This window comes from Eumetopias jubatus, unplaced genomic scaffold, assembly GCF_037043125.1.
Source record: "Eumetopias jubatus isolate StellerSeaLion01/CBP00866 unplaced genomic scaffold, mEumJub1_p1.0 scaffold_13, whole genome shotgun sequence".
NCBI lineage: Eukaryota > Metazoa > Chordata > Mammalia > Carnivora > Otariidae > Eumetopias > Eumetopias jubatus.
The window spans coordinates 48,216,582-48,232,804 of record NW_028274819.1 but is presented as its reverse complement, the minus strand read 5'-3'; the positions used below and the strand labels follow the sequence as shown (position 1 = coordinate 48,232,804).

The window sequence follows — 16,223 nt, the reverse complement described above, 5'->3', positions numbered from 1 at the left end:
CCACCGCAGAAGCTGCTGAGAAGAGCGGCAGGTTCTCAGCCACTGAGCAGGGTCCAGTGGGACCTGGAAGCAAAGCCCCTTCCTCCAGTGTCCCTTCAGTGCCCTCTACTGACGAAGCTTAGGTGGTGCCAGCAGGCGAGGAGAGTTCCCCTCAGTCACATGCCAGGCGGCAGGGGGGGGGCATTTGGAGCCGAGGGGTGATGCATCGTGATGCGCACCAGGATCTCACACATTCGTGCGGAGCAGTGCGAGTCGGTCCTCTGGCTGACCTCGGGCAGGTTACTCAAGCTCTGCACATCTGGTTTCCACATTTGTAAAAACGGGGGTGGCTGGGAGGATTTCTTGGGATAACCCACAAGCATAGAGTAAGCACCTAATCATTTTTATTTGGTTCTTAAACTCCCATTGTGTTTGCATAGTCCAAAATCTGCTTCTGTTCCAGGATGTTAAGAAGAAGCTGGAGATGGCAACTAGTAAGACCAAGAGCTGGAAGGACAAAGTGGCCCAGCATGAAGGATTAATTCGATTGATAGAGCCAGGTAACATGCTCCTTGAAGTAATCAGATATTTTTCCAACTTATTTTTGTTTTATTTGTGTGTTCGAATTGTGCTAAAAATCTTCGTTAGCCCAAATATATAGAAACCAAGCTGTTTAGGGTCAATTTCTCTTGAATAACTCTCTCTGTAATAGATAAGAAGGCGCCCTTAATTCCCTTTGCATAAGCCTTCCGGTTTTTTTGGCTGGTATGACATTGACGGATATTCATCAGAGGAGAAATAAAGGAGAAAGTTACTGTTTTATCTGTGGGGAAACGCTTATGTTAACCAAAGGATATGGTACTTCTTGTATTTAATGTGTGTTTGTCCCTTAGGTTCCAAAAACCCTCACCTGATCACGAACTGGGGCCCCGCGGCTTTCACCCAGGCGGAACTGGAAGAGAGGGAGAAGAGCTGGAAGGGAAAGAAGAGCACCGAGTGAGGGAGTGAAGGGAGTGACGGGTGGCAGGGCCGTCGGTGCGTGTTGGCGTGTGTCTGGAAAGCTCGATGCTACAGGAACTGGCTTTGCTGCTTCTAACCTTCTTCCTTCTGTGCCTCCTAGCAGGTCAACGTACTGAGGAAGACTTCTTATTTCTCTGCCTGAAAATAAGGGCTTACCTGAAAAAAAAAAAGTCGACACTATCAAGCTCTTTATTTACTCTTTCTTTGAAAACTTCAGCTTCTGAAAATTCCCTTTAGCTCCCTCAGGGCCTAGTGGGAAGCAGGCCGCACATGGACACGCCGTGCGGGGGAGGGGGGGGGTGCCGTCAGCTGCCGCGTGTGCGTCCCCGGAGGGATGGGGTCGGGGCCCCGGGGACGGCGCTCCTTCCTTGCCTGAGGCAGGCAGCATGTGCCTTTCTCCGAGCGCAGGCTTCTAAACTAGCCTGCCGGTCTGCCGGCCTGGGCGTGCTGGTGGCCGGGGAGGGGTGCTTGCGACCGCTTCTCCTGCAGAGCCGTCCCTGGCAGTGTGTGGCCCTTGCCCCCACTCGTGGCTTGCGGGCAGGGGTCCGCGGGTGCGGTTGTGCAGAGGTTTGTGCCCAGTGCACTGCCGCTGATCCAAGTCCTGGCTCCGGCGGCACCTGCTCAAGGAAGCAAACACCTTTGTCCACGGTGCTTTGGCTAAGATAGATCCTTAGAAATCAAACACAGCACAGAGATGAACTAAGTAAATCCCATTTGGAATGATAATTTGATACTAATGGAATTCTTTCTAATATTTAAAATGGTTGCGAGGGTCATCGTGCCACCAGACCCCCTTGCTTTTACTTTTGTAGTTACTGTACAGAAAATTTCTGGAGTGTGTGAATGCTTGTCATAATCAGGCCTTTTCCTAAATATTAATAGGGAATGATCATTTATAGGAATTATACATGAAGAGTTTTAAAAATGTATTTTTATGATGTCCTGTGTTGAGAAGGAACAAATATTTATAATTTTCAGACATTCTTACCTAAGTATTGTACAATGTAATATCCTGAACTTTCTTAATTTTTTGCTAATTTTCTAAGATACATTAAAAATGTTTTGTATGTTTGGTTTTTTTGTTTTTTTGTTTTGTTTTTAGTAAAATGGACTCCGTAAGAAAATAAAAATACCAGAATGGCATGCATTTTAAACTGTCTGATTTAATAGAACAGTAGGGTAAGGTTTTGTGTATGTGTGTGTATTTTCATATAATGAGATGGACTTGAGTTTAGGGATACTTCCTGAAAACACTGAGTTTGGAGCTTGGACCCCCAAACGAGTGCTGTCATGAGGTTAGCTACGGCTTCGTGTTTGGTGTTTGAGTCACTCCTGGGAAACCATGGCAGATGTGTGTGCTCACAAACGGGAACTTACAAAAATGATTTCTCCCTCACTGTTGCTCTTATCTCCCAATCCTCTTAACCTCTGCTTTCCTGAATTTTCTTTTTATACTTTTCAGTTTTTCTTTCAGTTTTACCAGAGTAAACAGTGTGGTTTTTGGTTTTGGTCTCACATGGTTGCCAAGATTAAAATGCCTCCTGTGGACTAAGCCGGCCCACTCACTCAGGCCAGCTTGATTGTGTCTTGGAAAGCTGATCTTTCCCTTCTAGAGGAAGGTGTTTTCTTAAACATCCTTCTCTACTGTAGTGGTTCTCAGCAGGGGACAATTTTGCTGCCCCCCGCCCCCCATCCTCTCCCCCCAGGGACATTTGGCAATGTATGGAGACATTTTTGGTTGTCACAACTGGGAGCGGTTACTGACATCTAGTGGGTAGAGGCCAGAGATGCTGCCGAATGTCCTACAATTCATGGGACAGTCCCCTCTAACCAAGAGTCATCTGGCCTGAGGTGTCGGTAGTGCCAAGGTTGGGACAACCTGCTCTACAGAAAGGCAAGTTCTAGTACCCAGAACACAGTGAATCAGGGTTTTCCTTAAGGAGTCCCCTTGGCAGAAAGGGGAGGGAGAGAGGCCGCCTGCTCTGTGGGCTGGCAGAGTTGGTGTGGGCTGCGGGCTTCAGAAACTGCCAGTTTGCCTTTTTCACACATATCCGGAGGGAATTGCTTTGGGTATGTTTTAAAGTCTTTGTGTGATGCAGGTTGCTGAGGTGTGAAATATGAAAGTTGCCATGAGCTTGATTTTCTTTCCTCGAGAGGCAGGGTCTGTCGGAAGCACCCAGCAGCTGGTAAGGAATGAGTGTTCGGAGGCACTGCCCAGCCATGCTGTGCCTTGTACCGGCACCTGTTCTGCTTGGCAAAGCCTCTCAGAGCCTCCGCCAGGTGCCAGCCAGGCGCAGCAGCCCCGCGGAGCCAGGATCAGGCTAACCCAAGGCCGCGTGCCGTGGGGAAGAGGCGCTGCCCAGCCTTCCCCAGTTCACGGTAGGTGCTCAAAATTTATTGAAAGGATCAGTCTTGGGAATCGTTTAAGCAGTGTGTTTCTTTCTCTTCCCCTCTGTTTCCTTGTTTATTTATACTCATTTTGAGACCCATAAAAGTCACGTTTCAGCGCTGGGGGAGCTGTTTGGTAATATCCACTAGAGCTAAAAACAACATGTACCCAGTGGTTCTACCCCCAGGAGAACTGAGGCACGTGTCCCCACCAAGACCCTACAGGGAGGGTTGTTCACAGCAGCTTTGCTTAGGACGGCCCCAAACCGAAACCACCCAATGCCCACCAGCAGGGTGTATTCAGACAAAGGACACTACATTGTAATTAGAAATAACACATCACTGAGAGATGCAACAGTATGAATGAATTTCACAGACATCGTGTTGAGCAAAGGAACCAGAGAATATTCTGTGATTATAGTAATTTCCAGAACCAGCAAAGCTAATGTGCCGATTTCCAAGTCAGAAGTAGAGTGACCTTGGGGTAGGAGGGGTGGTTGTTGATTGCACAAGAGCATAAGTGAACCTTCTGGGATGCTGGAAGTGCATAGTTGTTCTTCTATAAGTAAAATGTTATCAGCCTGACACAAGATTTGTACTGTTCACAGTGGGTCCCAACTCCCTCACTTTGCAGAGAAGGACCTGGAAGCGGATGAGCCAAGTCCATACTGGAATGCCTCTTCTAGGATGCGGTTCATTACACCCCCTGCCTCCCCTTTACATTTGGACATCAAACATGCTCATCTTGATGTGTTTCTGTCCCCATCATTCAGCCAGTTGCATGTCCGTGCTTCATCTTGCTATGGAGGGAGGGCCGTGACCGCTGCAGTCCTGCGCTCCGCTTCTGCTGGCCTGAGGTTGCTGAGTCTTTGGCCCTGCGCCATGGCTAAGCTGTGGCAGACACTAAATTCCAACGAGAGCTAGCCTCAGATTCCTCTTTCGTCCCCACCACGTATTTCTTAGGGTTGTGTACCCACAGGAAGCAGGCCCTCCCCCCTGCTTGTGTCCACCTCCTCAGCAGTGGTCTACAGGGCCTGGTTGAGAGCCAGCAAGGCGTGAGCAGTGGGGAGGTTGCAGGCAGCCCCCATTCCATTCAGCCCCGGCTAGGAGCTGACTCTTCCTCCCCATCCGAACTCCTCATTTCCTGTCCCGTGCTACCCTGCCTCTTCGCCTCGGCCGGTACTCCGCTCTGACCGACAACCCGCAGGTTAGAGAGTTGGAAAGGAGGCCGGACTTCAGAGTGACACAGACCTGGGTTCTCATGGTTCTAACTTACTGTGTCACCCTGAGTTAGATACTGTATTCTCAGAGGGGTCCTGCACAGTTCATGTGTCCTTCTGAGGGTGTCACACCTGGAGGCACATGATGTTATCTGTCCGTCACTGGTGAGGGAATATCAACCTGTTCAGGTTTCTCCACAGGGCAGAGATGAACTCTCCCTCCAACCCCCACCTGCCATGTTTCATCCTCGCGCGTTTTCTTTGGAAAGTCCGGTGGTGAAGGGGTTTTCCATCTTGGCTGGGCCAGGACACATAATAGAGATGTTGCTGTTGAACTGGCAAGTTCTGAGAAAATTCTGCAGGTGACTGAGGTAGGTGGTCATGCAAAGCTACTGGAGAGTGCTCTCTTTGCATTTCCATAGGCAGGTGTCCCGCAAAGGCAGGTACTTGGCAAATGTTTGCATAGTGGTGGTCCTACCGTGGAAGCGAGACTCCCACTTCCCAGTCACAGTGGCGCGGCCAGGCTCTGAAGTGGATCTCAAGGGCCTGGGACTGCCACCTCCCAGGAGCTCCATGACCCCTGGCCTCTGCTTTCCCCTCTGGGATCCCCTGGAAGCCAGAGCGGTTCTCCACTCTCCTCCCAGGGCCTCCTCCAGCTGCTGCTCCCGCTGCCACTTCTGTGGGGCGAGGCTCCCCACTGCACTCCAGCCCTGGTGAACTTTCTCAGAGGTGAGCCCAAGCCTCCTTTTTTTTTTTTTTTAAAGATTTTATTTATTAGAGTGAGATCGAGAGAGATCACAGAAAGAGAGGGAGAAGCAGACTCCCTGCGGAGCAGGGAGCCCTATGCAGGGCTCGATCCCAGGACCCTGGGATCAGGACCTGAGCCGAAGGCAGACACTTAACTGACTGAGCCACCCAGGCGCCCAAGCCCAAGGCTCCTTAATGGCAGGGGAGCCTCCTCATGGCTATATTGACACCTAGTAAGTCCTTAGTAGAGGCTGACTTTTTAATGCCCCATATTTGTCCTCAAATATGTCCTGGTTATAGTCCCCTGGGCCTGATCAGAGCTCACAGGAGACAACAGTGACTGACCTGCCAGCAACTCTATTCTACAGAATTTCTGGTCCGTTTAGAGCATTTACCCCACCCTGTCCTGAGGCTGGGGCTACTTTTTCTTGCCTTTCTTCTAAAGAGAGTTAATACCAGCTTATGTGAAGGATGGACCATCAATCCTAGGGTCTCAAGTCCTAGTCTCCATTTCTCCTAATAGAGATACTAGAAAGCCTTCCCAAATTCCCTGATGGACAAGCTAATTGGGCCCCCTCTCTCCCTGATTTTTGGGGGCGCTTGGGTGGCTCAGTCAGTTAAGCAACCGACTCTTGATTTCGGCTCAGATCATGATCTCAGGGTGGTGGGTCAGAGCCCTGCATCCGGCTCCAAGCTGGGTGCAGCATTCTCTTGGGATTCTCTCTCTCTCCCTTTCCCTCTGCAACCCCCCACCCCCCTCAAATAAAATCTTTTTAAAAATAACGTTTGTGGTTTTTTTCTCATCACAAAGTAATACCTACCCAATGTGGAAAATGGAGACAAAGGAGGTATGCAGAGCGAAGACTACCGCTCTAACCCCACCCTCCAGGGACAGCGGACAGGGGTTGCGGGGGGTCTCAGGCCTACTTTCGGCTGTAAGGAGGGACATGCCCGCCCCCGTAAGGGAGGATCCCCCTTATCCAGGCCTTCCCGGCAGGTCCTGAAGCGGCGCAGACTCAGGGGCAGTGAGCTGTTGACGCCTTTGGGGGAAGGAGCCTGTGGCCCGGCGCACGGCGAGGCGGAGCCCGGGTCGCGGGCCGCTGGCGTGGGCGACGCCGCTGGGGGCCGCCAGGTGGCGGGCGTGCGCCGCGGCCACGCTCCCGGCCGTCCGGGTCGCCCCGCCGGCCCTCGTCCCGCCCGCGGCAGGGTCGGTCCGCTCGGGGCGGGTGGGAGCGCCCGCGGGTGGCGGCCGTGTCCGCCAAGGGCTGAGGAAACGGACGCCGAGCCTACCGGAGCCGCCCCACTGTGTCTTCAACAGCCCCAAAAGGTGGCGTTCCACCCCCCCCCTACTTTACAGATGAAGAAAACGGGGTTGAGAGAGGGAACTGCCCAAGGGCAGGCAGTGACGGATGGGGGACAAAACCCAGGTGTCCCGACTGCGAGGCTCTCCCAGCCCCCTCCCCCCGGCATGTACCACACGCCTGCAATGCAGGCCTGCCTGGAAGTCCATGAGGGGAGAAGGTGGGGGAGCCCCCTTCCTCCTCGGGCCCTGAGGTTTCCTTTTGGGGGGCCTGGGGAGTGCCCTGCTGGGTGGCTTGAGGCATTCTGGTCATGACTCACCCCTCCCCGCTGCCCCCAGCACGCACACAGCCGGGGCCCTGTTCCTGTAAGAGCCTAGGAAGGGGCGGCCCTCTCCCCTCTGTGTCCTCTGTGGACAGGCTTGGCTGGGGGCCGGCGGCGGGGATGAGAGTGGGTGACGAGGGAGGGGGAGCAGCCAACAAACAGGGGCCTGTTTCCTGCCTGGGCTGACCCTGGCTGTCCCTGCGGAGGCCCCGGCAAACGGAGCGAGGTCATCCGGGGCGAAATTCCAGCCTGAGCCCTGAGCAGTAACTTCAGCTTTCCTGATAAGGCTCAAGAAGGGACACAGAGTGGCCTCCCCACACCCCCCCACCCTGTCAGCACCCCCCACTCCTGTGAAGCCTCCGCTGCAGACAGCCGGCCTCGGAAAGAGACAGACAGACCCTTGGGCAGATAAGGAGAGAGAGAGCCGGGCATACACAGGGCAAGGAGCACAGAGGAAGAAGATGGGGCAGGGCCGGGCAGTGCCAAGGCCGTGGGTCTGGAGCCCCAGAGATCGGAAACGCTCCCGGGGTTGTCCTTGCTACGGCTGCGGCGCCTGGGAGATGGAGAAAGATGTGATCATGGCTGAAAACAGGAGGGGCTTGGGGTGTGGGAGGAAAATGGGCTGGGCTGGCAGCTCGGTGCCTCTCGGCCTGGCTCCTAATGTGCTCAGACCTGGGACTGGTGGGTGAGGGGGACGGAGGAGTCCGCATGAGGCACAGTGTCCCAGACTCCAGGAGGCCAGGCGGGAGAGGCTGAGATGTGGGCCCTATGCCGGGGGAGGGGCAGAAGCAGCTGGGCCCTGATCGCTTACCGGAGGCCACTGACTTGGGACTTTGTCCCCTGCACACTCTGTGCAGAACATTTGCACCCAGCACTGGCTGTTTGGCTTGGCAAGTGAGCAAGGTGTAAAGCCGCAGCTGGTCTGTGGGTACCCAGTCACCGAATGCAGCCGAGTCAGTCACCACTGCTTCCCCCCCACCCTGGGGACAAGGGCTCGTGCCGGCACACACAGTCCTCTCCGCGCAGGTACGGTACGGACGCTGTGTGCAGCTGAGTCACAGCTGCCTCCTCGGCGAGCGCGTGCCTGCATGCACATGCCACAGGTGCCCACAGACGCCACTGACACCTGATCCTGAGTCACGGACACCATGGAACCCTGAGGAGGGCACGGAGAGTATGTTCTGCCATCCCTCTTTCAACACAGATAGCCATATATACTCGCACACATATACGTGCCCACCATACATCCTGCCTGCCCTGTCCTATGAGGGGGTCCAGCAACTACATGGGGAACGAATAAATGAGGGACCAAATGACTGAATAAGCAAGTACGTGAAAATGTGAGTGACACTCACACCGCTTGGGTAGGTGAAACTGTTGGGGCAGCGCTGCAGGGTGGGTCCCTAGTCTATGTTTGTAGGGAGTTGTCTTGCTCCAAATATAGCCTCCGTGGGTGGCAGGGAGCCAGGGCTGCCTCCCAAACTGTGACTTCACTGGGCCTGAGGCCCAGCCTCTGAGGAGTTGGAGAAAACTAGCAGAGAAGAGGCCCCAGCTTTCTGCAGCCCAGGCTGAGCTGTGACACTGGAGTTGGTGGTGACAGTGTACTCTGGAAATATCACTTGCTCAGGGGCTTGAGCTATGGGGCAGAGGGCTCGGTAGATGGGCCCAGAAAGGACTGGTTCTGTGCTGGGCCCCTGGGAACTGCCTGTCCTGAACTTCTGGGGCCAAATGTGCAGGAGGCACAGCCCCCCACCTGAGAGCTGGGGCAAGCACGGTGCGTGGGCCGACCTGGGGGTTGCCAAGCCAAGGCCCATTAGATGGTCCCCCATCTGGGCAAGCCTGCTCCCAGGGCTGCTCCCCTGTCTTCTCGAAGCTTCCTTTCCCTAGCCACTCTCCTTCTGCCCTATTTCATCATCTGGAATATTGGATTATTACCCCAACTGGTCTTCCTGCTTTAGATTTCCTCCTCTAATCCATCTTCTTCACAGCTGCCAGTGTTCTATTTCTAAAATACAGATCTGATTATATAACTTTTCTGCTCAAAATTCTTCCATAGCTCCCCACTGCTTAGCTGGTGTTCAAGACCCTTCAGGATCTGGCCCCACAGTACCGTGTGTGTTGTGAGGGGCTGATGTGTAGAGGGACAGTTGTTGGTTCTGACAGGTGGGTGGGTGGACTCTGGGCAGGCAGGCGCTCTTGGGGATGAAGGGCCCCGTGGGCTGTTGGACTTGCGGACAGATGCCTAGATGTCTAGATGGTTGGGAGGCTTGACGGAGGGTGGAGATGTGGAGAGTGGGTGGAAGGATAGTGCTTGAGTCAAGACTATTTTGGTTGCAAGGAACAGAAACCTGTATCATCAGGAAAGAGGTGCGAGACAGTTGAAGATAAAACCGACAGCAAACCTCACCAACATTCAAGCCTCCTGCAGATTGGACCTGGCAGGTCAGGAAGGGCGCCCTTCTCTCCATCTTTTGTGGATCTCTCAGTCCGTCCTTTCCCATCCTCCCTCAGGTGGTTGGGCTCCTTCCCCTGTGCCCAGCAGCCATTCTCTCAGCTACTCTTGCTCCTTCCTCCCACAAGTTTTTATTAGTGCTTATTTGTGTTCATGTTTGTGCCTCGACCACGCTTCCATGTGCTGAGAGGCAGACTGCGAGCAGGAAGTTACAGCCCTCACGAAGCCTGCTTTCTGAGGGGAGGGACAGGCCGGCAGCGGTGCGTGAGAGGCCGTGCTGTGGACACCGCAGAGCGGGCGATGAGCGCGGGGGGCAACGCCAGGGCTGGGTGCTGTCACGCACATGCGCACATGCCGCGGAGCGTCTCTGGGCAGAGAGCGGAGGGAAGTGAGGGGTGAGCTCAGCCAGGTCTGCGGGAGGAGTGTCCTAGGAAGAGGGCAGCACAAGTGTGGTGGCGGCGGCTGGTGCAGATGAGCAAGGGGCCCATGGCCCGAGAAGAGGCCGGACGGGCAGCAGAGGGAGGCGTTGCCACAGGTTTTGTAAGCTGTGGTAAGGTCTTCGAGACTTCCAGTCCAAGGAAGAGGGAATGGCACGGGGGGGAGGCTGGACAGGGGATGCCCTGAGCTTTCATTTCTAGGGGTCCCCCTAGCCACTGTTGGGTGGAAGTAGGGAGACCGCTGAGGACGCTCCTGCACAAGCCCAGGTGAGAGGTGGGCCAGGCTGGCGGTGGCGAAGGTCACAAGTGGACAGGCTGAGAGTGTACTTTGAAGTTGGGTCAGCTGTGGGTGTGAGAGCAGGGAACATTCCGTCGAGGACGACTCAGCCTGTGGCCAGGGCAAATGTAAGGAGTTCCCGTTTCCGAGGAAGAGAAGCAAGGCTGCTTCTTCGGCGGGCAGGGAGTGCAGGGAGTGCAGGCAGAGGAGGTGCACCTGTCACACGGTCAGGGCGCCTTTGCGTGCTCGGGTGGGGGCGTCCGGAGGCAGCCGGAGCTCGCGAAGAGCCTTCGGCCTGAGTTGCGACGACGATGAGGCGGCACTCAGCGCCAGCCGTCCAGCGAGGGGGCAGAGAAGAGACGGGGTCCGGGGCGGTTGGGGGCAACAGGCAGCACGCGCGCCCTGGGCGGAGTGGCCGAGAGGCTGGAGGGAAACCACGAGACAATGGGTGAGAGCATGTCTGAAGCCAGAGCGGGTGCTGGCAGGAGCCGCGGAGAGCTCGGGAACGGCTAGGCTCCCGCTCACGACCGGTGTCTCCGTGCCCCCCCCCCCCGGGTGACGTGCCCCGCTCAGCTCCGCTGCGCACAGGGAGGGCCGGGGTGCGACGTGGCCATCCAGCTCCGCCCTTCGGCACCGGCGCCTGCCCGTGTCTCCGGGAGCGGGGGCTTAGCGCGGGGACGCGGGGACGAGGGCGCTGCTCGCGGCGGCGCTGGCTCCCGGCTCTTTCCAGGCAGAGGCGAACGGCGGGCTTCGTGGAAAACCCGTGAGTGGAAAGCTCAGTGCAACAGTAGCTTGCCGTCGTTCAGGATGGAACCTGGCGCTGGACGCGACCTGACTTCTCAGGGAAACCCCACACTCCGACGAGAAGCGTGTGTGTGACTGTCTACCTCCGTCACCTCCAGTACAGCCGACCCGTTAGGAGCCGCGTTTTACGCCCGGCTCCCCAAGCTTTAAGACGCGCGTGCGCGCGCGTGCGCGCGGCGGGGGCGGCGGGGGGCCCGGGCAGCGTGGCCGGGGTGGGGGGGCGCCGGGGGTGAGCTGGGGGGCCGGGGGTGGGGTGGGGAGGACAGCGCCTCGCCGTGGCCGCCCTCGCACCTCCCTCCTGCTCGGCCCCTGAGGCGCGGAGTGGCCCTCGCAAGGCCCCGGCGGGCTCCAGGCCACCTTTCTGGGGGTCATCCCTGCTTTCGCAGCTATTATCAACGCCTCGGTGGCAGGGCCCTCGGCAGCTACGTGTAAACACGCTCGCGTCTCGCTCGCCCTATACGCTAACAAGCCAGATCCTGTCTTTGACTCCACAGCCCCCCTGGCTGCACAGGGCGGTTCTCCCCACGCCGCTCTTGCTGCTCACCTCTCACGGCCTCCCAGCCCACTGCAGCCTGCCTAATCGGGCCCTCACTCCCCTAGAGAGCGCGCCCTGAAGTCGTCAGTGACCCAGGACCCTCCTCTTCCTAGTCGTCCAGCAGCTTCCAGCACTGGCCCCTTGAACCGCCCTTCTCCGTCCCTTGCAGGCACAGCATTCTTGGGTTGTTCTTGCATCTTCTCGGCCGCTCCTCGCCGCTCCCTCCGGGTCCACCCCGCACAGGCCACTCAGCATTAGTGTCCTTGGGCGCAGGCTGGCTCTCTTCTCTTCTCTGAACTCTCGCCTGTGGCACCCCTGTCCGCCTCTCAGCTTGGGTTACCATCTACTTTCCTGCCTCCCTAGTGAGCATTTCCAGCTCATTCCTCCCTGTATCCAAATGCTCACTAGGACATCTGAAAGGCACCTTAGCCTGTATGATCCAAGGCAAACTTGGGGCCCTTTCTCCTCCCCCACAGGGCTGCTCAGCCCCTGGTGCTCCGTGTCTCCCCAAGAGGCTTTGCAACTCAGGAAACTAAGGGGCCCCAGACACCTCTCCCGGCAGCCTCCATGGCCAGGCTAACACTGCCTCCGCCCCCCCCCCCCCTTTTCCTGTTGCCTCCATAGCTCTGGGCTCTGCCCAGTTCTTCACATCTTCACTGCCCCTTCCTAATCCTAAGCACCACCACTCATCCGCTGGACCACAACAGCCCCTTATGTGGTCTCTCCACATCCCTTCCCACTTGTCTCCCTCCAAGCCATTTTCCATGTTGTAGGCACTCTGCACATGGGCTCTGCCTGAAGCCTCAGACATGGGGACACCAGTCTTCTAGAGAGAGTAGGGCCTGCTGAGGGTCACGGCAGGGCTGGAGTTCCCAGGGCAGGAAAGCCAACCGTCATGAAGGCTGGAGGTTTGAGACAGAGCTCACCCAGGCCTCCTTGGGAATGGAGAGGAGGCTCTGAAATTTGCAGTATCGGGTTTCAGAAAACACGGGGTCAGGGTCAGCAGAGCAGCTGGTAGTGGGGAAGGCCAGGCCCAGCTAATTTCCTGTCAGAATGGCCCAGAGGCCCCAGCCCCTCTCTGGGCTGGCCACAGGGGAGGAGATGCCGGGAATGGCTCACATTCCTCTGGCTGGGGCTGCACTGAACCTCGAACCTCGGGGGACCTGTGGGGAGTGAGGAGGTGGATCTCCGAGGCCAGAGTCGGGGGCTCTCTGCAGGGACCAGGCATCTGGTGTCCAACCCTTCAGCTGGGATGGGGCCAGACACTGGAGAGCAGATGCAGAAAGAGCGTCACAGCTGCTGAAGCTTTGGGGTAAATGAGCCCAGCCTCACATTTCAGATGAGGAAACAGGCTCAGACAGGACCAGCTCTCACCAGGATCACATGAGCGTCCCTGTTCTAAGCCCTGAACTCTTATTTCTTCAGGCCAGGCGTGCATTTCCTGGAAGGCCCAGCTTTGCTGAGCTGTGTGACAGTGGGGGATGAGCTGGGCTAGGCCTGTGCTCTTCTTGGCAGGGAGGCAGGAACCCTCGCTTCCAGACAGGGATATATGCTTCTCAGGTGGTCTGTGGGGTGCACGGCCTGTGTGGAGAGAATGTAAGGGTGCTGAGTCAGCTTTGGGCCCCTCTGTCCTCTCCTGGAGGCCCTAGCTCATTCCCCCCGCAGAGGAAACCTGACGTCCTGGTCAAGTCCCCAGGAGGGTGACGTCATGGCAGTGTGCTCCTGGCCTTGGATGGCCTCTAAGTGGCCTGGCCTGGCTGGGTGAGAGGTGGAGGTCACGGGTCCCCGCTAATCTCCTTTCTCTGGTGCCAGGACTGGCCTGGTTGAAGGATGATGCCTGGGGAGGGTGAGAGTGGGGCACAGTCACTCAGGCCTGGCTTCCAGCCCGTCTCCATCAGACACTACCGGCCGACGTGGGCATCTGACCTCTCTCTCCAAAGCAGGGAGCCCTCAGCTGCAGAGCAGAATGGCTACTCGATTTCTCTCCATCAAGTCGCACCATGTGTCTGTGACTTGGGCAGGAGGCCGCCTGCCTGACGCTGTGGGACACAAGCCCTCCCAGAGCCTGGCAGCGCTGCCCCCTACCCCCTCTCCGGCAGGGCCTCTGCGGAAGTGTGCGGCCTGCCCGTGGAGCCAGGGCCCAGGCTTCTGCTGTCTGCCCGGCCGTCTTTCCTCCACGGGACTCGGAGGCTGTGGCCGATTTCAGGTCCCTCTCCCCTCTCTCCCCACTGTCCCCAGCAGGTAGGCCCCTCTACACATGCCACCTCGGGAACGTCTCTCCAGCCCCGCTGCCTGCCTTCTCAGATCTGAACAACCACAATAGCCCCGGCTGCCCCCCCGCCCCCCCGCCTTCCCAGTCCCCCTGCGCATCTTCACCAGGGAGGGCTTTCTAAACACATGTCCCGTCCTGGCTTAACTGCCTTTCCTCGCCCTCCTCCCCTTCCCCTTTGCCCAGCTAGCTCCTTCTTGTCCTAAGACTTAGCCTCCATGTCATGTATTCAGGTGTTAACCTGAAAATAAAGAGCCACAACAAGAGGCAAACGAGTGTGTATTTGGGACCCAGGAATTGCAGTGTGGGGGGCACAGACTCTGGCTGTAACCAGAGAAGTGTCCTGCCTTCGGGTGACAGCAAGGGGCTCCACCAGAGAGAGGAAGGGAGGGATTCCGTGACTCGGTGCTGCCAGACCGCACCGCTGTGGGGTGTGCACTGGTTGACTATTGGGTTAACAAATGGAACTATTCCTGGTATGCTTTAGTGACCTGCTCTGTCTTCCCGAAGCCCACAGCCAAGAGTTTTATGGCCAGGAGGCCTGCTGTCCTGTTGACTTTGTGGACGATTGCTTCAAACAACAGGTGCGTTGCCCGGGTCAAACACGGGCAGGTGAGGCGGATTCTCCCGACTCTGTTTTCAAATGACTCCAGTCACGTCAGTCTTTCACGCTGGGAGGTCTTCTCTGATGCCCCGGGGCTGGGCTAGGGTCTCCTCCCATTTTTCTGCCGGCCCCTAGCTGTCCCCACCTGGTCACGGTTCTGATTACGCTGCACAGCTGACCTTGCAGGTATGCGTAATGGCTTCTTTGACTTGGGGTCCAAAGTAGTCTCGGAACAGGTATTGGCACAGCAAGTACCAATAAATGTACTGACTGACTGAATAATGGGACCCTCTGTGGTTTTGGGTGACTGCCCTGTTCATGGTAGGCTCCATCCCACAGTGGGAGGTTTGGGGGAAATGCGCACCCGGTCAGGCTTGCCCTGGCACCTCGCCTACTAAAGGCCCTGCAGTGAAATGACCTCCAGCTGCCTCCCACTGGTGAGGCCTCTAGTGATGGGGTCACAGCAGGGACGCCCAACCCCACCTGCCAAACTCAGCTGCCCCTAGGAAATGTGGATGTTGAGAGAGGTCACCAGAAACAGGTGGACTGTAGGTGACAGGTGGGCCTGTGTCACTAGAGTGGGCATGCGTGCAAGAGTACATGTGTGAACAGGCATGCCCTCATCTCGTCTGTGGTGACATGGCTAAGCGCACCAAGAAGGGCAGGACTGCTGCTAAATGTGGGATCTGTTGTGGTGCCTCCCTCAGGAAAATGGTGAGGAAAGCTGAAATAAGCCAGCATGCCAAGTACACCTGCTCCTCCTGCGGCAAAACCAAGATAAAGAGATGAGCTGTGGGGATCTGGCACGGGGTTCGTGCATGAAAACCTAAAACAGGTGGTGCCTGGACCCACAAAACCATTCCTGCCATCACAGTAAAGTCTGCCATCTGAAGACTGAGGAGTTGAAAGACCAGTAGAAGCTCCACCATTTGAAACATCGCTAGCCTATAATAAAGGGGTTAACTTATATAACAAAATAAAAAACCCCAGATTTATTATCTTACGGTTCTGAAGGTCTGAAGTCCAAATGGGTCTCACTGGGCAAACCTCCAGGTGTTCGCATGGCTGCATTCCTTCTGGAGGCTTTAAGGGAGGATGTTTTCTTGCCTTTTCCAGCTTCCAGAGGCTGCCCACATTCCTTGGCCCCTTCCATCTTCAAAGCCTGCAGTGACTGGCCATGTCTCTTGCGTTGTGTCTCTCTGCCACTCACTTCCGCCTCCTTCCTCCACTTAACAAGGACGCTTGTGATGACGCTGGGCGTGTCAGGAAGATCTCTTGAGGTCAGCTGATTCCTGCAGCCTTATTTTCATCTGCAACCTTAATTCTCCTTTGCCACATCAGGTAGCTTGTTCACAAATTCTGGGGATGTGGCCGTGGATGTGTTCGGGGGTGGTGGGCATTATTCTGCACACCACAGATGGTCTGTCTCTTTCTGACTCTTTGGGCATGTCTGTCTCTTACTCATCCAGAGACTCCTTGGGACCCAGCCTGTGCTAGGTGTTTATTACATATTTGAATAAATCTGATTCAAATGATATATTGAGAATTCATTTGTGCTGGGTACTTTCATACATATCATCACAACTTCTATTCCCATTTTATAGGTGAGGAAAATAAGGCTAGAGAAGTTAGGCCAAAAAAGCTAGTATGTGACAGAGCTGGGAGCTTTCGTATATACTGCCGTCAGGTGGGAAATGCAGACACCTTTGTTCCTTTGGGTCTAGAGCTCCAATGGAGAGAAACCCCTAGAACTTGGGTGGTGGCCATGAAAATGCACCTCTCAGATTTTAGACTGGCCCCCGTGGCTGCGCTCTGATATCCTCAGGGTTTGTGCTGAGGCCCACAGGCTGCTTTTGGCCAATGACTAA

The 16,223-nt window shown here is 56.1% G+C and overlaps 2 protein-coding genes and 1 long non-coding RNA gene across 4 annotated transcripts in view; 2 read left to right on the top strand and 1 right to left on the bottom strand.

The window, feature by feature from the left end:
- The window catches only part of SWAP70 (switching B cell complex subunit SWAP70), a 77,152-nt gene extending 74,702 nt beyond the window's left edge, over window positions 1–2,450 (top strand). For both annotated transcript variants that reach the window (XM_028116746.2, XM_028116747.2), the window contains 2 exons: window positions 443–539; window positions 873–2,450. In XM_028116746.2, the coding sequence (XP_027972547.1) occupies window positions 443–539; window positions 873–979 (204 nt within the window). In that variant the 3' untranslated portion in view covers window positions 980–2,450. The remainder of the gene's footprint in view (window positions 1–442; window positions 540–872) is intronic.
- A 6,852-nt stretch (window positions 2,451–9,302) lies between these two features.
- Window positions 9,303–15,867, bottom strand: LOC148162642 (uncharacterized). Its single transcript, XR_015766692.1, has 2 exons — window positions 15,360–15,867; window positions 9,303–10,566 (listed from the first exon to the last, which is right to left on the bottom strand). It is a non-coding gene; the product is annotated as an uncharacterized LOC148162642 (long non-coding RNA).
- LOC148162643 (uncharacterized) lies at window positions 10,588–15,359 on the top strand. Its single transcript, XM_088017968.1, has 4 exons — window positions 10,588–10,614; window positions 10,657–10,906; window positions 14,239–14,335; window positions 15,063–15,359. Exons 1-4 carry the CDS (start codon window positions 10,588–10,590, stop codon window positions 15,142–15,144), a joined length of 456 nt encoding a protein of 151 aa, XP_087874094.1. The 3' UTR covers window positions 15,145–15,359.
- Window positions 15,868–16,223: the final 356 nt, after the last annotated feature.

Coding starts and splice junctions, on each gene's coding strand:
- LOC148162643 (XM_088017968.1), top strand. CDS start 10,588: ATGGGTGAGAGCATGTCTGAAGCCAGA. Junction 10,907..14,238: donor GCGGGCTTCGTGGAAAACCC/GTGAGTGGAAAG, acceptor GGTATGCTTTAG/TGACCTGCTCTGTCTTCCCG. Junction 14,336..15,062: donor ACGATTGCTTCAAACAACAG/GTGCGTTGCCCG, acceptor TGCCTCCCTCAG/GAAAATGGTGAGGAAAGCTG.